Below are 21,771 nucleotides of genomic sequence, written 5' to 3'. Positions count from 1 at the left end.
CATAATTGCTATGAAAATGTTGTCTTAGAAGTCATCTTGCTACTGACAGCAGTACAGCAGCTCTCAAGGCTCTAAGATGCAGAAAGACCTCCAGCACCACCAGGAACACGCAGAATCTCATAACTATCTGACTTAATGGTAGCTCTTCCCTTTCCTTCCTCTGCCTCCTACGAACTGGAGTTTCTGTGAGTGTTCACCCTGAAGCCTTCCCCAGCAGAACGTACACTGATGTGCATAAATAGGAGCAGGCAGATGAAAAGTCAACTGATACAGATATTTTGGGATATTAGTGAAAAAGGGAACAAGGGAACCCCGCAGAACTTGCCTTCACCAACTGCCCTTCGTTGTTTTAATTATTTTTTTTTCTAGTCAAGTATAAATAGTGCTTTAATGGTTTCCTTGAGACAAACTATTCTGACAAATGTTTATGGAGTTAATAAGGAATTCCCTGCTCTGTGAGTAGGTAGATGTTTAGACAGTTTGATGCTGGAAACATTACACAGCCTGTGCTGTAGCAGTTCATAGGAAAGTTTGATGCAAGATCAGTTTCCTGTTCCAGTCATGTCACATTGCAATTTATAGCAGTAGACCATGAGGTAGAAGCTCCAAGGAAAGCATCCTGCAGCAACAAAGGACATGTCAGTGCAAATAGTACCATTCTCCAAGCATCAATTTGCAGGTCTTTGGGGTTTGTTCTGTTGAAGACTTTTGGGGGGCTTTTTCTTCTTCTTTTCTTTTTTTTTTTCTTTTTTTTTTTTAATTAGAGAATAGAAAGGATAAAAGACCTCAAACCCTCACACTTACTTGTAGAAGAATGACTGGTAACACCTTAATCCAGACCACGAGTCAACTGGATGAGGTGCTGTAAAAAAAAACTCCTTTACCTTCACAAAAGTCACCTTTTCCTGCTTACTTGGAAATATCATCCACAGGTAGTTATTCTGCATTCCAAATCCCAAACTCTGCAGGAAAGACCTAAAGTTTTTTCCCCTGCTGCAGATGCTCAAGATCTTCATCCAAGCTCTCTTCAGGGCCTGATTCAACCAAGCAATACACTGGCTAGTATTGCTAGTAAATAGAAAAAATTTATTAAAAGAACCCCCATCCCTACTCTGGACCCACAGTACCATGAAACAACATTTCCCCATCATTGCTCAATCACCATTCAAACAGGAAGCAAAACAAGACTTTCATTTTGAAGTACCATTTTATTTTCTATTAGGTTTGTATACAGAGCTCCAGCCTAGTTCAGACAAACTGTGCTGCAGTAGCAGTGGGGATGGGGTGCTTGCATGCTGTGCCTTTGCAAGGCCACCACGGGCAGGTTTGCAGGGCAAGGTTTTCATAGCAGCGTGGGGCAGGGGGTACAGGGGTGGATTTTGTGAGAAGACACCAGAGACTTCCCTATGTCTGACAGAGCCAATGCCAGCTGGCTCCAGGACAGACCCACCCCTGTCCAAAAGTGAGTCCATCAGCAACAGTGGCAGGGACCTGGGAGAAGGTACTTAAGATGGATGAAACAAAACCTGTGTGACTGCAGCAGAAGAGGGGAGTGAGAATGTGTGAGAGAAATAACTGTGACAACACCAAGGTGGGCAGCAGGTGCTCCAGGAGCCAGAGCTGAGCTTCCCCTGCAGCCAGTGGAGGCCCATGGTGGAGCAAAGATCTACCTGCAGCCTGTGGAGGATCCCAGGCTGGAGAAGAGGAATGCCCAAAGGAGGCTGTGAGCACATGGAAAGCCCATGCTGGAGCAGGTTGGCTGGCGAGTGACTCCATGGGAGACCCATGCTGTTGGAGAAATTTGAGAACTGTCTCCTGTGGGAGGGACCCCACAAAGGAGAAGGAAGAGTGTGAGGAAACCTCACTATGAGGAAGGAGTGGCAATGACTGATGAACCAGTCACATTCCCTGCCCCCTGGCACCATTGCTGAATGGAGATAGAGAAAATTAGGAATAAAGCTAAGCCCAGGAAAAACGGAGGATGAGAGGAAAGTATTAAGATCTGGGTTTATTTCCCATTATGCTACCCTGATGTGATTGGTAATAACTTAATTTTTCTCCAAGTCAAGTCTATAATTGGTGACCAATCTCTCCCTGTCCTTATCTTGACCCATGAGCCTTTTGTTTTATTTTCTCTCCCCTGTCCAGCTGAGGAGAGAAGTGATGGAGCAGCTTTGGTGGACACCTGGTCTCCAGCCAGGCTCAACCCACCACACCACCGCCCCTACAAAGCACCACTTTACACGCTTTTCAGAACACCAAAGCAGTGAAGTAGTATTTGCACAAAAAAATTGCATTACAATAGCAAAAAACGTGTAAACAAATACACCATCTACCTTGAATACTGGGCCACATCCCTACAAGATAATGCATGTTACAGGACATCTCTCTGAACAGAGCCTTACTGTGCTTGTAAGATATGCTAAGGGCTGCTATTAAGTCTCCCAGTGCAAACCCCTTGCTCAGCCTTTGAGCCAAGGGCTAGTTCTGTTTTGACCAACACAGTCCAGATATCCACATGCAAGTGGCACCAAAGGAAGAATTTGGCCAAACCTCAGCTCAACTTTATCTTTCAGCTTCATAAAATATGTCCTTGGTGTTGGCTCTTGGTGTTGTTCTCTGGTAATTCCAAGCGGCCAAAACTTCCAAAACTTTTCAAAGTGACCTCTGGCTGAGGTCACCTGCCTTAATACCAGGGATCAGACTTTCTCTAGGAGACAACACAGGAAACTCCCCTTGAAGTTAAAATGGCAACAGGGAGTTCACTGCCTTTGAAACCAGACAGCACGAACCAGCTTTTTAGATTACTGAGAAATCTACAATCCAGTTTTTAATTTGAAATTTTAAAAATAAGAACTTTACCCTAGAGCTTTGTACTGCTGGACTCTCTTGTTAGAGCACAGTGCATAAGCCAGAACTGCAGCTGTTTGGGCTGTGGCTGCACCAGCACTAGATTTGATCAGTCACTATGCTGAAAGCCCTCCATCACTCCCTGTTTCATGGTCTCTTCCTCAAGTACCTGTTCCAGTAAGATCTGTTTGCAAATTGGAGGAGAAATGTGGTCCAGACAAGGTCCAACAATCAATGCACACTGTACTATGGTAGGGGCTTAAATTGATTTCAGGCTTTTTTTGCCTGTAAATTAATTTCTATTTGAAATAGCTTGATTGAACCTGGACAAATGGGTATTTAAACTTCCCTTAAAAATTCCTTTGTAAACCAGAGCTTTGGATCTCATTTCTCTCAGTGGCATAGCAGGTAAAGAGGAGTGAGCACACCCATTTGATGTTATCTAGGGAAGGAAGAAATGAGCTTTTCTGTTAATCCACCCTCAATGCCTGCCTACACAACAGCAGCAGAGAGTGCATCGTCTTTTCCGGCAGCATTCACCCCACTATGGAAGAAATAATGGCTTTTTGCTTTCTGTACTCTCAGATCCTGACAATCCACGGTCAGACGTACCCACACACACTGACGCCTGGTCTGGGTCTCTCATCACAGCCAGGTTTCTGGCATAGCTTTAGTAAACTATCAAACTACCTATTTTGAAAGCAAGATAAGGAGGAAGAGAAGAGGTAAGCATGAACTGTTTCATGAACTTCACAAACCAAGAAAACAGGTCACAACTCTGTCCAACCAAGATGCACAGAAACTAATCAAAGCATAAATACTCAATGAATGCCAAACCTGCAGAGTCAGGCAGGTTTCTTCTCTCTGCAGGAGCTTAAGGAGGGTCTCTCCATATTGCTTACATTTTGTTTCCGTGCACAAGAAGTCTCTGAGAGGTATTTATTCCATTCACATGAAGAAACAATTTCATGTACTTGAAAGACAAAAAGGATGGCAGCACAGAAAGTTTTCTTCATTACAAAGTGTTTTTCCATCAGGCAATTATTTATAAGAACTTTTGTTAACACTGGAGTTGAGGCTCTGGAACAAAGTGTATATATTGTTTACTAGCTTTGCCAGTCAATCTCCTCTTACAAAACCTCTCCCTTCCCCCTCTCCTTTTCCAGCCAAGTCATTCCCTTGCATAGCTCAGGAGTTTCCTTTGTCACCAAGATCTCCTTTTCCACAAATTGTCCCTTGAATAATGCCATCTTCAAGGTAGTGGCCCGAGATATCCGTGCTCCTGCAGAGAACTGTTGAGGGGATCCGAGATGAGCGTCTCTCCTGGCTCTTATCCTCAGAGGAGCAGCAAATCATCCTTTTCATGGTAGCCCACATCTCATCATCTTTGTATGAATAAATTATCGGATTCATGACAGAGTTCAACAGGGCCAGGAGAAGAAACCACCTTTTAACATTCTGAATCCCACAGTCAGTACAGTTCAGGCCATCAAGCAGTAAGACGACCAGGCCAGGGGTCCAGCAGACAACAAAGGCACCTAGAAATATAGGAGACAATAAAAAGAAAAACAAATCTGACTTCAAGCTTCTAGGGTTTTGGAGTGTTTAACATCTTACAAGATTATTGAGTTTGTCAAAAATCTACACAAAAATGAGAAAAGCAGGAGTGGACAAAATTCTAATGATAGCAGCAAGATTGTATCTGCTACAGCTCTTCTGCTGCCAAGCCCTGAGCAGGAGGCAGGGCAGCTCTCAGAAGACTGCAGGGAGCAAGAATCTGAGCTGCTGACAACATCAACTCAAACACACGTGGGAAAAGGTCATCACAACAATGATTTATCCATGCTGATAAATAAACAAGAGCTCTGGAGCATTTAAAAGCAGAGAACTGGTGCTTGAACACACTTCCTCTGTTCATCTCTCTCATGTACTGGAGGAGAAGATATCAGGAGGTTCACTTCCACCACTGCCATAACATGATCCAAAGAGATGAGTCTCCAGCCACCCTACAGCTGACTCTGCAGTGCTAATTAATAAGACAGGTGTCACATAATTTAAACATGTCCTGGGTGGGAAACCCACAGCTGGTGTAGGATGCACGCCACTGCCTACAACCCACAAGCACTGTGAGCTCCCTGGTCAGAGCTGAGCCCACCTCCTTCCACTGCACCCTGCCAGGCTCTGCATGCTGAGACACAGTAATCTGGCTGCAGGGAAAAAAATTTAGTTACACAGGAAAAGAGAGGAGAAAACAAATAGATGAGTTGGTGAAGGTGAAGTGAATGATGTAGCTGTAAAAGCAAAGAAATGAAGGGGTGGGGAAAAAAAAATCCAAAGCCAAATCACAAAAAGTATGAGGAAGTAAATGCATAGTAGTGGTGGAGGAATAGAAAATTCTGCGAGAGAGGCAAAAAAAAAAAATTAAAGGGAGAATAAAGGAGATCTTAGACAGACTGAACACAGCACAAAGAAAACATTAAAACCACAGCTTAGAAGGCAGTTCAACATTGAATTTGCACCTTCCCATGTTCCTGCACACCCACACCATAAGTGAGGGTGAGGAGGGTAACACTGCTACCAAGTGCAGCCTCAGCCACAAGCTGGAGAGGGGCCCTGGAGTGCCCCATCTGCCCCTTGGTCTCCCCACTGTGCTGCACCCCGTGATCCCTTGCCCAGAGCCCAGGGAAGGAGTAGCCATATGCATGATAATACTAACTTAGCACAAGCCACAATTGCTGTCTGACATACAGAAATAGAAAATTACAACTCTGCCCAGCAGTCACAGTTTGAACAATGTACCAAGGAAATTCCGATCACTTATCACAGCAGAGTTTCCCCATTTTGGAGCTCGGAGAAAAAATAATTCAACAAATAATAGCATCTACATGCCTAAAAGCTCTCTGGGGATATGAATTTCTGTTCAACAATTTTGGTAGAACAAGCAAGTCCACCTCATCTTTTAAAAGCTGCTGGTACTCCCATATCCAAGCTGTGGAAGCCAGCAGTGGGAGGGATCACAGCAGGAGCAGGCAGCACTCTGCAGCACCTCAGGCACCCCAGCACACTCTGCTGCACACACGGGCTGGTGGCAGCAGCTCTGACACTTCTCCCCATTGAGGACTGGAGTGGACATTGCCCATATGGCAGGCAGGCTGCAATGGCATGCCAAGTGGATTTGTGTGAAAAATGTATCCAGGATGAGGTGCTGTGGATCTTGCTGCAACCTTGTGCTCCTGGACTACAGACAAAATTCAACTGATTTACTCTGTTCTAGGCAATACTGAACAGAAAGGCAAGAGACCACTGTCTTCAGAAACTGAATTTTCTACTCTGCTGTACCAAGATTTTTGTGATGCTAAGTACTAATTTCATGGTGTTAGTTTTGAGATACTGGTTAACATCAGTAACATTCCTCCATTGCCCACTGGCACTGGGAGCTGCATGCTGCTACCACAACACTTGTTTTCCCTGCTCAGTCTCTGTACCACACACTGGTTTGGCTCCTGCATGTTGAGTAAGCAGTTGCGAGCAGGGCACCAGCTCTCTCTTATCATCTACAATGGAGAAAACACTGCACAGATTTGCTGTCCTGGGGTTCACCAGCAAATCAATTTTAACAAGTAACTCAATCACCCAGACAATACTGTGCCTAGTTAAGTGTCTCAGCAAGCATTTGGACACAGAGCTTTCACTACCTACCAAGGGTCACTGGCACAGCTGCCAATCCACCAGCTCCATGCAGAAACTGAGATGGTAACAAACCTTCCTGAGAACAGATGCTGAAAGCATTTTGACCACTTGTTGCAAAAAGTGTGTAAGGTACAGCCATGCTTTTATGTAAGTCAGCAGGAAAGGAAAGAGGCACCCCTAAAGGCACATTTAACAAAAGACACTGAAATCTGTCCATCAAACAGAACCAAAGATTGCAGGCAGGAGTAGTCCGTGAACTTGCAGGATGTATCCCTGTCTATCTATACAAAAAAAACCCCTAAAAGGTTTCAGCTGCAAAAGTAAGGGAAGATAAAAGACCCGAAGGGATGTCTCCACACATTTCCCACAACTGAAAACAAGGATGGGGCAATGCAGTGACAGTGTCCAAGTTACTGGATAATGCTTTCTCAGGGCTGCTGCTTTGACTCCATCAAAAACACATTTTGCTCTTAGCACCACAGAGATGAAAGTGGGGCATGTCTCAGACTCGCAGCCTTGCTCAGATTCTGTTATTTTTACCACCGAGTTTCAAAGGGAACCATGGTTAAGCATAAAAATATACCTTAGACTCAGCCCTTCGGCAGTTTTCTTGTTTGCAGAATATTTATCCCATAGGAGCTCCCCTCCCTGACAAAATGCCATACTCCAAAAATAACTTCTGGGACTCTTTAAAATTCACAAAAGTGACATGAAATACAGCCTGGCTGCCACATAGAACAACTCGGAGTCTTTCCACCAGATTATGGGAGATCAGGTGTCACAATGCCTCAAGGTTAGTTTGAGGATTTTCCACTAGCTTTAACCATGAAATTTCTTGTAGATTACATCATTTCTGTTTAAAAATTAATTTCTGTGGATCTGGAAACACTACTGATGCTTCAGCAGCATCATTTCATAAATTCCTACACATCAAGGCTGTCCCTGAGCATGCCAACACCAAGAAAAAAAGAGTGCAGGAGGTTCCAGCTGCCAATGCCACATGTGCAACCGAGTTAAAACAGCAAGTTACCAATTAAACTATAAATTCACTGAAACTGAAAATCATCCACCCCAAAGCTGTTATTTCAGCAGGAATCTCACTGCCAGGTTCAGAGGAGCTACCACATACACAACCACCTGAAAATCACACACCTGCGCACCTGCAGCCACTCTTCCTCAAAGCTACAGTCACAAACTGAGCTGGGATTATGCCACAAGATCAGCCCAAGAGGATTTTAGCCCATTTTTCTTGGTTTCACATCTTCCAAATTCAACTAGGTAACTCTCTGTGGTTCAGCATGCCAAAGGGAAAGCCTCACTCCCATGCCATGGTGGGCTATTTTGGGGGTTATGGCAGGAATATGCAGATGACAGGGACCTGACTCCCAGCCTCTGGCAGGGACCCTCTGAGCCTAAGTGATGGTGCAAAAAGCCACCTGAAGCTGTGGTCATCAGGAATCCATGAAATGACACTAAAATCTCAATTCCTCCAACTCTCAAATCCTGCAGGGCCACAGGAGGAGAACACCCAGAGAGGACAGGGATGTTTTGCTGGAAGGGCAGCCAGCCACAGCCCAGCCTTCCCAAGGAGGGAGCAGAGGAAGCTGGGAGGAGCAGCAGCATGCCAGCAGTACCCAGCCACACACATCCTCCTTCCACGCAGCAGCAGAGGAGGATTTTGTCCTGAATCTCCCATGAAACCAATAAAGCACATGAACAAAAATATTAGGGTTTATTATGCTTTATCCAGCACAGCATCTTGGAATGGGCTTTTAATTAAATTTATATCAGGCATGTACTCCAAAGCATTTTCAGATGTTTTGGAAAAAAAATTTAAAATAACTGCTTCGGGCAAAACCCATGTGCAGCATATAGCTCCAGGCTCTTGCATTAGCGGTTATAAGCAGAATTTTGGAACAATCACTTTGGTCATTTGGTGACTCCTGTGGTAAAGTCCAGAAAACAAGCTATTTGGTTTTTAATATATCTTGCACACAGTGCTTGAATGACTTGGGCAGGAGAGCACATTTCAAACTGTTTAAAAAAATAAGTCCGCATTCTTGAAAATAAATGGTAATAAAAAGCGCCTCAGTCAAAATCTGGATGACTGATATGAAGTTATAACTGATATGCCAAGATACATTTCCTCTGACCCATGAGCTTGAAGTAGACTGTACACCCAGCAAAACCAGCACTTAATTTAACTTCTTTGGAAGCAGGCTCTGTTTCGGTTTTGTTTCTGACTGACAAGCAAATATACAAAATTATGATCTCTAAAGTAGCACTCAGGCTAAGTTAAATTTTCCTGGCCAAGCACACAATAACATTAAATGTTCTGCCTCAATTATAGCTCAATTTCATGGCTGAAAAGCCTTATGCTGTAAGAGGAAGCTGATGCTGAACATCAAAGCAACCCATAGTCCAAAGGCCCCACTCCCTAGTAAAAGAAATATCAAGTTCGAAATGAGATTTTAAGTGGGGTTTATTTCCACACAGCAGCACTGTCACAGAGAACACTGAAGGCTTGCCACAGGCTAAAGGACCATGAGGGATGAGCAAATGGCATCCCCGTCCCTCCAAGTCCCACACTGGCTGCAGGGTGCAGTTCTGCCTTCAATAGAAATGCTCCAAGAACTGCTTTTTAAAAGTGCTCTGGTTTCTGTCTCTTTCCAATGCAGCAGTTAACTAGAGTCTACTCATCCCTATGCATTAGGACAGGATCATATTTGGAGCAATTCAGAGTTGACCTGCAGGGATTTTGTCCTTCCAGGTGTATGGTTTAGGTTTCACTGCACAAGAGCTTAGGCAGGGCAAAAGATCAACCTTGTTCTTGCAAGTCAAGGGCAGGGGGCAGGAACAACCACCAAACTGACTCTCAAAAGAACAGCTGGGGAAGGATATAGAAAGAAAAGGCTCTGGCAGTGGACATGTCAACTCCAGAAGGCACAGAAGTAAAAGTGAGAACCTTGTACATGCTTGAACTATCAGTCTACTTTCTTTCACAAGGTCAGGCACTGTGAAGTTTAATGGAATTCAGCTTCTGAAGCTCTTTAAGACATCATTCAGCGGACAAAGGTGTTACGTAGCACAGCACTATTATTTCAGAAAAAAATAATAAAATCAAACACCAGACTGTGCAAACAGCATCCAAAAACTGCAAGGGGAAGAAAGTGTCCTCAACTTGAACTTCCTACCCTTTTATTTCCTACCTCCATGAAAAATTACACTTTTCTCCCAGAGCTCTCTAATACCACCACGCTGCAGTATGACACAACTGTGGCCCAGGTATACATGACCACCAACTTTCTCAGAAGATCCAGCTTTGCTACATTGGCTCATCCAACCTCTGAACAGCTGTTAGAGCAGTAAAGCCGTATTTGTGGGTTTAGAGTCCTCCACCACCACCTGAGCCCAGCTTCAAAAATGTCTCAGTGTACCCCCAGCTCCACCTGGAGCCCTGCTCACATTATATCTGGTTTCCAGGATGCATCTTGTTCAGATTCAAGTAATTCTGTGGAAAATTGACTGCTACAGCTAGTATTTGTTCCAAGGATCAGTCACCTGCTCAGTTCATCTCCAATTTAATGTGCACTACATCACAATTCCCTGATGAAGTGATCTGAGCTGCTTAAGTATCAACAGCGAATTTAAGGCAGAAGCCAGGGTAAATCTCATGTTATGATTTAGAGATCTAAGGCTAGACTGTACCATCATTATCTAAAAGTATTTTGCACCATGCAATATCCACAGAATGAAGGTGAACTCTTCCCTTGAAAATCAAACCCCTATTAAAATCACAGACCCACAAGCCATTCTCTCCTTTCCCTAGGGAAGGTGCACTTCCAGGGGGAAGAAATTTCTATGTCCAGGAAACAGCCAAGAGGAAGATGTGCAAAGAAAACAATCAACAATCAACATTAGTGCTCATGGCCTGGTGCAAATATTAAAAAAAAATTATTTTGAAAATGTTCTAATGGGTAATTATAAACCTTCACAAACCTTTCTCCAAAGTGGTTTTGTATCTTTCTGCTTAAAAAAAAAAAAAAAGGCCAAAACCCTTAAAACCCTTTACCTTCACAATTTTTGCTTTGTAACAAGGCAGCAATACTTTTCTTCTGTATGTTGACCGGTCCTCTATCTCATGTTTCTGCATAGTGCAACAGCTATTTCACTGTCTAAAGCACACAGAAATCTAGATGCCTCCAGCACTTATAAGTTCAGTGAAGGTTTTTTTTTGTGTTAGGAGGGCTGAGCAATTTTTGTGGAGTTTTCTGTTGGTTTGTTTCAAATGAAAATTAAACCAAACCAACACAAACCAATTCACTGGCACTGCTAGCCTCACCCACCCTGGTTTGTAGCCTCTTACCCAAGACAGTCATGACAGTCTTCATAAGCTTCACAGGGGTTCTCCTCCGGCTAATGGACCCACTAGTGTGTGACGACAAGACGTTGGTTTTCCTCTGGACGTACATGTAGATTCTTATGTAAACCACCACCATAATAAAGAAGACAACCAGGTTTAAGACACTCCAGAACACCAGGTAACTTCTGCTGTAAATGGGTGCCAGGGATGAGCAGACAGTAATGTCACAGAGGCAGTTCCAACCCAACGTCGGAACAGCACCCATGAAAATAGCAATGGCCCAAATTGATGTAATTAAGAAAGTGACTCTCTTCTTGGTGAGATTGCTGTGGATCTTCATCCGCATGATGGACATGTGGCGCTCCACAGCGATGACGAGCAGGTTCACCAGGGATGCCGTCAGGCTGGTGTCCAGGAGACCCTGACGCAGGAACCAGCGGTTAACTGTCAATGTCTTAGACACCGGGCCCGTGTTGAACATCAAGAAGACGTAGGCGATTCCAGCAAAAAAGTCTGCAGCTGCTAAGTTGGCCAGAAGATAGTAAAAGGGAAAATGAAACCTCTTGTTCTTCACCACAGCTGCTATGACCAATGAATTTGAAATGAAAATGAAGAGGCAGAAGAAAGTCCCAAAGCACAGAACACCAATGAGCTGTGGTCCTGTCCACTCATCCGCTGTGTCCGTCTTTGTCCTGTTGTAAAAGAAGTCCATGCGCTTGTCATAGTAGCATTCGTTCATCCTGGATTAAAGCCCCTGCATCCTAGGAAGGGTGGAGGGGAAAAAGCAAGAAGATTAACAATCAGCTAATAGTCCTCGCTTCAATCACCAATCCTTTGTTTTTGGGGGACAAGGGGCTGTGCCAGAGACACAAGAGAGTGTGTATATGGAGGCCTTAAGTAAAAATTCAAACTGTACAGCGTTGATGCAAAAGATATTCTGGAGGACCACAGTGCATGATGCTTGGTTGAATCAGGAATTCTAAAAGATTTTCCTACTTTAAAAATTCCACCACAGTTCTTTTGCACTAGCAGTCATACTGTACAGGCAACAAAGTGGAAGTTAAGAAAATTACTTTCTGGAGGTCATGGAGAAAATCTGAGCAACAGCCAAGCCATTCTTGCTATGAAATCCCATGTTTGAGCCACAGCCCCATCATTATTTCCATTTCTCAGTGTAGCCACTTGGGATAGGGAAGCATAACTCATAACTCTTCCATTTTACTGGCTAAGCAATAAAAGGCCCATTACAGACAAAATACTTTTTGGTTTTCCAATTATATATTAATAAATTAAAAAATGTATGCACATAAGATACTACAGGCATATATATTCTGAACTCATATCTTTTATTTACTACCAGAGGACTTAAGTAAATGTGCTGAAAAGGGAAAAATATTTTCTAGATATTTGACTATTCTAAAGCCAGGAATTATTTTACTGGGTTCTCAACCCAGGCTTGTGAGCACCACACAGCCCAGTTATCTTTAAAACTAAAATCCAGTTCCCTACCCAACCACAGGTTAAAGCAAGCTCCAGGAAGAGCAGTAGTGCTGGAGTTTATTTCTCATACCCACTCAGCACTATTTTGGACACAGGGCTATTAAACCTGATGATGGAGAGGGAGCCCAAGTTCCAGATTACATCACACTTCTGCTACTCTGGAGAGGCCAATGTCAGCTGCCTTGGCAATTTTACTGCTTTTTATGAACCAGACTGAACCTGGACTAATTTACACAGCAGATCTGACAGCAATTATTCATGACTGCTGGACCCCACGCAGGGTCTTACAGTACAGAAGGGAGAATTTATGTCTGATCATCACACATTCACTGTCAGTATCTACAGAAGGGTTTAAACAATTCATTAATAGATATTTTACAGTTTTAGCAAAACCCAGGAACACAGCCATGGCACAAGATCTTAACCACAGCGGCAACCAACAAAAAACTTAGAAAAAGTGGTTACAGGCAGAAAAATTTTAAAAAGTATAGGCTTTCCACCTCTGCAGCTAAAATTGTTGACAGATAAACATCAGGTTCACTTAGTCTGTTATTACCCTGTGGTTATTTTATAGTTAAATCTCATCTCCCCAGGGACCAGGAAGCAAATTAAACAATCCCCGGCAGGCTGGTTAATGCATCAGTGTTATATTAAAGGTTCCTTCCAAGCTTTAAACTAAAACAGTCCATTTATGTTATGTTACCTGTGTTATTTCATGCAATATTTACAGTATAAATTTTAAATCAAATTACACTATTCCATAGTTAATATTTTCAAGAAATTTCTCTTTTTTAATATTCCGTTCTTCTGAACTAGCTCCTTAGCCTTTTTTCCTTGATTTTTCTTAATTCCCACCTAGTAGTCAACACGAAAGCAGGCCACTTGACATTGTTGTCCATTTTATTGCCCTCAAGAACTTGGGCAGCCACTTTTTTTACAAAAGACTATATTACTTAAAGCATCAAATTTAAGCACATAGTCAGAACTAAGAACAGCTACTTAAGGACAAGAAGTGGAAGGAAACAAGTAAATCATCCCTTGTGCTGAAATATTACAGAGCATCCCTCTATCTAAAAATAAAAAAGCCTCGGCAATACAGATCCACTGCAATGAGTCAACTGGAATTCAGCACCCACTGCTCCCTGTTCACAGCAACAAGGGGGAGCTGGGCAGTCAGTACATTCCCCATTCTCACCTAGGAAGTACTCAAAATCAATTTCAGTCTGTAAGTGACCAGAAGTCCCTGAGGAGCTCCAGACTACTCGAGTAGCCGAGTGCTGGGAACCCTGCCAGCAGAGAAGCCTCTGCTCTAACACATCAAGGCAGCAAAGGACCTACTGAGCTTGACATTAAGCTTTTACAGAACAGCCCAAATGCCTGCAAATAGAAGCAGCATTTTGGGCAAGAATGGCAGAGTAAAAAAAAACCCAAAAAACAAAACTGTGAAAATTACAGGGAAGGTTTTCTGAACATGTTGTATCTTACTGTGTAATCATCTCAACAGATGAATCCTTTGCTTGCAGTGACAAAGAATAAAGAAATCTGCAGATGCTTTCTGCATCTTATTTGAAATAGTAACTAAAGAAAAAAAAAATATTCACACATCATAATTCTCTACTAAAATAATTACACTACAAACACTTACTGTCACACAGCAGAGCTCAAATGACAAATGATTTTGAAAGAGATGTCTTGAGGTGTTGAGGTAAGATGAGGAGTAGAAAAGCATCCAGCTGAGGTCTCAGAGTCACAGGGCAGACTCTGGAGATTTCCAAATGGAAGCTGCACCGAAGCAGAAGCTGAACTGGAGCTAGTTTACAGCCCAGTCCTCCGAAGCAGAGATGCAGCGCTTGGCTGTCTGCACCAGCCTGTGTGCAAAAAGCACTTACAACACCAGGGGCCTTGCAGACTGTGGTTTTCTTCACACCTTTTTCTGAAGTCCTCCCAGCAGAATCAGCCTGGTCTCAGGGGAGCTGTACACAGAGCTATGCAGCTGTGGTCCTGCCCCAGTCCACACCAGGCACCAGATGTGGGATAGGATATCCCATAGCTCCTGGCATGTCACATGTCCTGGCAGAACTTTCTTCTCCAGGTCTTCTCTTCTGCAACCAAATCAGAGATGCTTATCTTAATCAGGGCAGATTTAAACTTAAGAAGAAGAAAAAAATATAGCCCTTAAATATAGCCCTTCATTAAAAGTAATCCTTAATTATTACATATTTCAGATCTGTTTATTAAGTAAACGAGAATTTGAGTATTCAGGCAAAATATTGTTCCAAGTTAGTAGAAAAACAGCTAAACTTGTCAGTCCAGACTTAAAAAGGCAAGAGAGTCATCCAGAGAGCTCTCCACTTGTGCTACTCACTTTAAGAATTGCCTTATTTTGCTTTGAAATTGGCCCTCCCAAAATTGGTAGCTCTTGGGTTTTTTATGAGAAAGGACAGCCAACAATCTCTATGCACCTGTTCTACAGCACTTGGTGTTTCCTATCCCACCATGCAGACCTCCAGCAGTTATAACATGTTGCATATTCTACAGGTGAGCTGAGCTAACAGCTTGCTCTTTCACTTGCTGGCAAATACATCAAAACTTGTCAAGTGCCAAAAGCATATCCTTGTCTAAAAGTTTCTTTTCCTCATCTCGATTTATTTAATTACCTTATTTCAACCAACAGTGGCCACGAAGGTCACAAACCGATGGACTATGAGCTGCATTTTCCTCCACTACTCTTGAGTAAACATTCAAGATTTTTCTCTTGTGTGGGAAAAATCCTCTGTTCCACAAAATGTCAAAGGATTTGGGATTTTAGTTAAACTGTTCAAACACAAAGGCACACTTTAAGAATTCTTCCCAATATATAACATCTTGAATTTTGTCTTAATGACCGTTTGTATATTTTAATTGATTATAAATTCCTCTATGAAAGTATAACTCCTACCAAGTCAGAATATGTTCTTCAAATAAAAGTCAAGAAGTTGCATTAGTATGTAGGAAAATATTACACAAGCTACCTGAATAAAGGATATAGTGAAATAAAACCTCACTTAGATAATGTTTTCAACAAAAAGTTTGGCTAGTTGCAAGCCAGCATGCTTTAATGGTTGTTATTCAATTGGAATCCTGCTTGCTTCAATAAATTCACAAAAAATCTGTATATTTATAATGAAATTAAATATCAGTTATTGAAGTCAAGGATTTTTCTGATTGAAACTAGGATTAAAATTAACTTTAAGTAATTTTGATTAAAAATTAAATCAGCTCTAAGTGGAGTTACTCATTATTGATGAGTATTATTAATATTAACAGTTCTGAAGGAAAACACAAATAGTATTTTAACGATACAGTCATTATAAAATTTAGCCGGCATGCCATAATGTGGTTCATGGCACACCCCCATGGTTTTCTGCCTCTTCCTTGTCCATTAAACACCAGGATGTTTCAATACATTGGCTACAACTTTATTGAAGGGCTGGCGTCAATTTGGGGGACTTTGATGGCTTCTGTCCTGTTTCTGTATAAATGTGAGAGGGAGGGAGGGAGCAGACAGGCCTGGGTTGGCACAGACAGCTACTGTGAGAGGGTTCAAGCCAGCTTTAGAGATGGACTGAAAGGTCCTCAGAGAAAAACTGTGCCTACAAGGAGGATGATAGTGGTGAAGCCCTTTAGCAGGGCTGAAAGTCATGGTAGGGGAGAGGGAAGGGTGTTTGCCCAGGCAGAACACCATCCTGGTTTACTGCTGGTTTTCCTGAGCTGGAACAGGAATTTCTGTGCAGAATTTCTGTGCAGTTCAACACCCAAAATGATACATTCTGGAACAGGAGAGATGACAAAGCCAGTACAGTCTGGGCAGGTCTGTGAGACGGCGCAGAGGAGCAAGCTGTGCCCAGGCTCAGCCTGCAAAGCAGGCAGGCTGCCAGCTCTGCCTGAGCACTTTGCCTCCTGCCTCCCCTTCTCCATTAGCAAAGACCAGGTATTAAATACAGATCTCTAAAACGTTTTGAAACTTACTACAGAAGTTTCTCTGCAGAAAGCTGAGTTTATCACACTGATCACAGGCACAGGTGGCAGAACAAGGAAGAGAGTCACCTGAAATACTCTCTTCAGATTGTCACCACAGAGAAAGAGCAGCAGCAATTGCCTACTTGCACATAGTCCTTTGGCTTTTTTAATTTGTCCTACAATCAGCAGATGGTTCTTGACAGAGCACCACCAAAGCAGTATCTGGAAGCTTGCAGCTTGTGCAGCCCCTGCCCAGGGCTCCCCACAGTACTGCATTTCCCTGCCTGCACCCTGTGCCACAGGCAGACACAGACACCCTCTGTCCCGTCCTCTTCTTCTGGATAAACCACCGCTGCTGCCTTTGTTTTTCCCATTACTGAAAAGCTCTCTCACCCTACTCCCCAGAGGAAGGCAGAGGCAGAAGGAAGCCAGGGTGCTGGGCAGCCAAAGCTATACATACCAGCAGTGGCAGTCCAGAGTGGGAACTGGTTCCTTGTTCCCCTCCACACCCTGCTACATGTATGGCCACAGAGGAAAACACAACTGAATGATTGCGCGGTAACCCAAGAAACCCATCCAGGTTACCTCAGCTTAGAAAGAAATGCCAGTGCAGAAAAGGGTGTGTAACAAAGCAGAAGCCAAAAATGTTAATATGTAACTGTATGGAAGAGTTTTGTGAGGTAAGTGCTCTGGTTCACTTTTCATTGTCTTTAATAGTTTGTTGATATTATGATCTAAATAATTTAGAGAAACAAACTGAAAGGAAGCACACAGAGAACACAAAATTATGCATACAAATATATCTAAAGTTTTTTTTTTAATCTGTTACTACTAGAGGATGTAATTGAAGCCAACATTCATTTAAAAGGTTTTACAGAGACAAATTATCTCAGAAATGCAACTGTTTTACATTTTGTTTATTAAAGAAATTGCGCAGACACTACCTGTACTTGAAACAGCATGGTACATGGTACACTTCAAGGACCTGAGAACGTCATTTTTCAAAAATATTTTTAAAATGCAGCTTTACAAATTGGGGGGGAAAAAAAAAAGTTATGACTAAAAAACTATGAGGCCAAATGAGTAAGTTTTTCAACCAGAGAATTTGCTTATTTGTAAGGGAATCTACTTGTGGTTGTGTTTGGCTCTATTTTTTTTCTTTACCTGAAGTATCTCCAAGTTCAGATAACTGGCTGAACTCAAACCAATCACTCCCAAGCAGCATAATCTCATTACCTTGGTCTTCAGTACATTTTAGACTAAGGAGAGCAAAGTGCCACATCCATTTTCTCTCCAAACCTGTTTCACCTACGTAATGTTAACTTATGGAAATTACAGCAGCACTCATACTTTCACCATGATTCTGGGTATTTCCAGTAATAGTCCGTTTCTGTGGTGTCATCTTTTGGACTGGGAAAGGAGTGGGGCAAAAGGAATGAAGATGATCTTTTGGCAGCTTTTAAGTACTCGTAGTGGAAACATTTAAGGTTTTTATTTATCATACATCCTGCATAAAAGACCAATGCTATATGGTACAAATATAGAGCCACAAGCAAAGTATTAAACATACTGAAAATGCAGAACCTCAAGACTAAATATTTAAAGTTCCAGAGAGAGGAAGTAGTACTGCCAGCCACGAACCACAGCGCTCTGTACACACAGTCTGATAAGAGGCTTAAAGATCACTGTCAGGGCACACAAGTGTCACCCTGTGCATCTAAGTGACAGTGCTGTTCCTCTTCCAGACTGACAGTGGTAGTTGAACTGGGAAACAGAGCTACAGAGGCACCTTCACCAAGGTATTACAAAGCTCAGGCTCCAGCTCCTGAAATCCCTTTAGCTCTACTGCACTAAATTGCTTCTGAAAGCTGATACATTGCAGAAATTTGTTAGGGGCAGATAGCAAGTAACTCACTAGTTACCACAAGTTTAGACTTCAGACTTTGGTAATTTAAGACTTTCTGAAATTATGGTTTACTAGATCTATATATGGAGTTCAAACTAAAAACTTTGCTGCAAAGCCTTCATTTAGTCTCCTTTAAGTGTGGTTCTGGAAGGAGCTGGCAGGTCATCCTATAATGCGGAAACAGACACAGCATTTAAAGTACTTAAAAGTCATTCAAACAGCCTATACATTGTGAAACATGCCTAGAAGAAAATACCTGTTCAGCTTCTAAAGTAAGTTTCCTGTTTCTGCAGGACTTCCAGATCCTCTCACTGGTCACTACCAGCTCCCTTTCACTATTCAGCAAATCAGCTTTCTTTCACAAAACCTACAGAATGTGGATACAGACTATTTCGGCACAGTCCCAAACAACTTTTATTGCGTATTTTCAGCATATACTGATGAGGACTTAAATCACACCAGTCCTGATTAAAAACAAGTCAAGAAAAATATGTTCTCTAAGGTGTCAAATCATATACTTCAGAGACTTTATCATCTGATACCATAAAGCCTAAGCTGGAAGACATTCCTAAATGATTAATGGTCAGTGCAGCACAGGAGGATAAGGACACAGCCAGTCTAACTTGCCTGAAACTTTCACCTAGCATTCTGAAAAAAAAAGCTAAATACATCTCTCAGCTTTACATGGGGTAAGAACTGCTGCTCCTGTACCGATTATGCAGATTTGGTTTGTGGGACTGTTTGATTTGCTTGTTTGCTTTTAGTTTAATTTTCAGTACAGAGATAAGCTTAGTGAAATCAGATTTTTCACTCTACAATTGGAATTGAGTTGTGCTTTCTACTGCACCTTTTAGAAGGCTGTAGGAACATGCGAGAAACCACACTCAGCACAGCTTAAAGAATAAAGCTACGGCAATGCAGCTTACCAGTCTGTAACAAGAAATGTCTTTTTCTAGACTAGTATCACAGAGAGGAGAGCAAACCTACGTACATGTTCTCTGGAAATACAAGGGTACAAAACTGCTTCCTTTCCCTCACCCCCCGCCTCGACTTTGTTTCCTTAAGGGAAAGAACTTATTATGCAAAATAATGGCAGTGTGTTTTTTCGGTGTATTGCATAGATTAAGATAACATTAAAAGTATTAAAAAAAGCCACTTAACAGCAGACCCTTTGCCGGAGCCCGCAGTCCCCAGCAGCTGCCGGCACAGCCCGGGTGTGCCAAGGGAGTCTCGGATGAATGGAAACTCACGTGTATGTGTCTGTACGTGCGCGTCCGTGCCCGCACACCCCGCGCCGCCTCTCGGGACCCCGCCGGGCTCGGGCTGCGCTGCGGGGCCGCTCACCGCCACGGCCCGGGGCTCCGGCACCACCGCAAAGACTGGCACTGAACCGCAAAAAGTTCTGTCAGCCCGACTCCAGGAGGAAAGGCGCATTCCTCCCGGAGCTCGTCCAGCCCGCCGTAACAGTGTTCCCACCGCTGCCCCCTTCACCGAGCCGTGCCCGCAGTCGGCGGCAGGGGCTCAGCCTGCCCGCCCCGGCCCCACTCACCGGCAGCCCCGGCGCGGAGCCGAGCAGCGCCAGCGCCGCCGCCACAGCGGGCCCGCCCGCTCCAGCCCACTCCGCCCGCTCCTGCCCCGCTCCCTGCCCCGCTCCAGCCCACTCCGCCCGCTCCTGCCCACCCCGCTCCAGCCCACCCCGCTCCGCTCCAGCCCACTCCGCCCGCTCCTGCCCACCCCGCTCCAGCCCACCCCGCTCCAGCCCACCCCGCCCGCTCCTGCCCACCCCGCTCCGCTCCAGCCCACTCCGCCCGCTCCAGCCCACCCCGCTCCGCTCCCCGCCCCGCACCTGCCCCCGGCCCGCCCCTCTCCGCTCCCCGCTCCACCCCGCTCCGCTCCAGCCCACCCCGCTCCGCTCTCCGCCCCGCTCCGCTCCAGCCCACCCCGCTCCAGCCCGCCCCGCTCCAGCCCGCCCCGCCCCGCACCTGCCCCCGGCCCGCCCCTCTCCGCTCCCCGCTCCACCCCGCTCCACTCCAGCCCGCCCCTCTCCGCTCCGCTCCCCGTCCCGCACCTGCCCCCGGCCCGCGCCCAGCCAAGGGAGAGCTCGCCCAGGGCTTTGTTTCCGCCCCAGCGCCAAGCTCTGGCTCGCCCCCGGCACAGGCGGCTGTGGAGAACGCTAGCGGGACCCCCGAACGAAAGCTGCACAAGTCTAAAGGGCTGTGCTGCCCGAAAAGCCCATCAGAAGTCCATCATCATTCACAGATTAGGAAACAAATGCAAAAAGCCAGATAAAATCGCAATAACTTCTGCGAATAGATCCGGCCGGTACACACAGTTGGAGCAGCAGACGTAGCTGTTCTGTGAAACAGTGTAAAAAGCAAACAAGAACCACTTCACACCCAACTGTGTGATACGGAAACTTGGCGGCTCATGGCACCTCCAAGGGGCAGGACTGAGCACACACAGCTTTGCAATCAAAGACAAGTCAAACTCAAAAGTAGATAGATAGATGGTAGTACAAAGCCAAATCTTTCTGAAGCCTGTGATCAAATGGATCCGAGCCACTGCAACCTACCTGAACCGCTTACAGAGGCCAGGCATATGTCCCCATAGTGCAGACCTAGGCACGGCTCTGCTCACAGCTGAAGAGCTGACAAAAGAAAATCTCAGAAGATCCCTGCCCCACTTCTCAGAAATCCTGGTAACAATTACAGCATAAAACTTAGGGTGTTAAAAGCCTAGGTACAGCCTTGCACATTAACACTATATATGAAATGCCAAACAGACTCCATTCCAATTTGTTTTAACAAAAAAACAAAACCAAAAATCACCAAACAACAACAAAAAAAAACCCACCTCAGAATGAGAGCCGATTCTTATTGACCCTGTTCCCCTCACTTGAATGCTCACCTTGAGATGGCTCAGGAAATTTTCTTCTCTTCCTTCCTGTCCATGTCTTTCTAATACACTGTCTCATCCCTTTCTACCCTCCTTTTGTTAAGTCCTATAAGCAATTAACAAAAGCCTCTTATTCCCAGAGAACAAGACTGTGAAAGGCAACAGTCCCTTTTCAAAGCACTTTGCAAAAGTTTATGCTCCAGTTCTGCTTCCAATGCTGTGCATCACCTCTTTAGCAGCTGGAGTGGGACCACCTATCAGTCAGCAACTGTGCTCAAATCTGTATTAATGTGCAGAATTCAGAGTCAACATATGCCAGAGTTCCTGTTAAGTTTCACCTCTGTGGAATAGAGAGCTAGTAATAGCCTTCAGCAAGTTTCTCTTATCTTTTTTTCCAAGAGGAAAAAAAAAAAGAACACCACATGGTGAAGATAAAAATTGGTTTCTACAGCACATTAGTGACCTGATCTAATATGGTAGGGCTGAAGCAGCAGTCTAGCTAGCAAGAATTTAATATGATTTAAACCATAAAAAAAAAAATCAATACTGGACAAGAAAGCTTTATGAT

At 44.0% G+C, this 21,771-nt stretch overlaps 1 protein-coding gene across 3 annotated transcripts; it reads right to left on the bottom strand.

Annotated features, from left to right (window-relative positions):
- Nucleotides 1-1,188: 1,188 nt before the first annotated feature.
- Nucleotides 1,189-19,991, bottom strand: LPAR3 (lysophosphatidic acid receptor 3). Of its 3 annotated transcripts, XM_086901580.1 has the most exons (5): nucleotides 19,858-19,945; nucleotides 19,559-19,693; nucleotides 14,049-14,505; nucleotides 10,907-11,664; nucleotides 1,189-4,388 (listed from the first exon to the last, which is right to left on the bottom strand). In XM_086901580.1, exons 4-5 carry the CDS (start codon nucleotides 11,640-11,642, stop codon nucleotides 4,039-4,041), a joined length of 1,086 nt encoding a protein of 361 aa, XP_086757706.1. In that variant the 5' UTR covers nucleotides 11,643-11,664; nucleotides 14,049-14,505; nucleotides 19,559-19,693; nucleotides 19,858-19,945; the 3' UTR covers nucleotides 1,189-4,038. The 3 variants fall into 3 exon arrangements, with proteins under 3 accessions (XP_086757706.1, XP_086757704.1, XP_086757703.1); XM_086901578.1 differs by lacking the exon at nucleotides 19,559-19,693 and having other exon boundaries at nucleotides 19,858-19,991; XM_086901577.1 differs by having other exon boundaries at nucleotides 19,559-19,930.
- Nucleotides 19,992-21,771: the final 1,780 nt, after the last annotated feature.

The sequence above is a fragment of the Cyanistes caeruleus genome, chromosome 9 (assembly GCF_971803275.1).
Source record: "Cyanistes caeruleus chromosome 9, bCyaCae1.hap1.1, whole genome shotgun sequence".
NCBI lineage: Eukaryota > Metazoa > Chordata > Aves > Passeriformes > Paridae > Cyanistes > Cyanistes caeruleus.
Note: the sequence above shows the minus strand (reverse complement) of the source record. Positions and strands in the feature narration are given on the sequence as shown.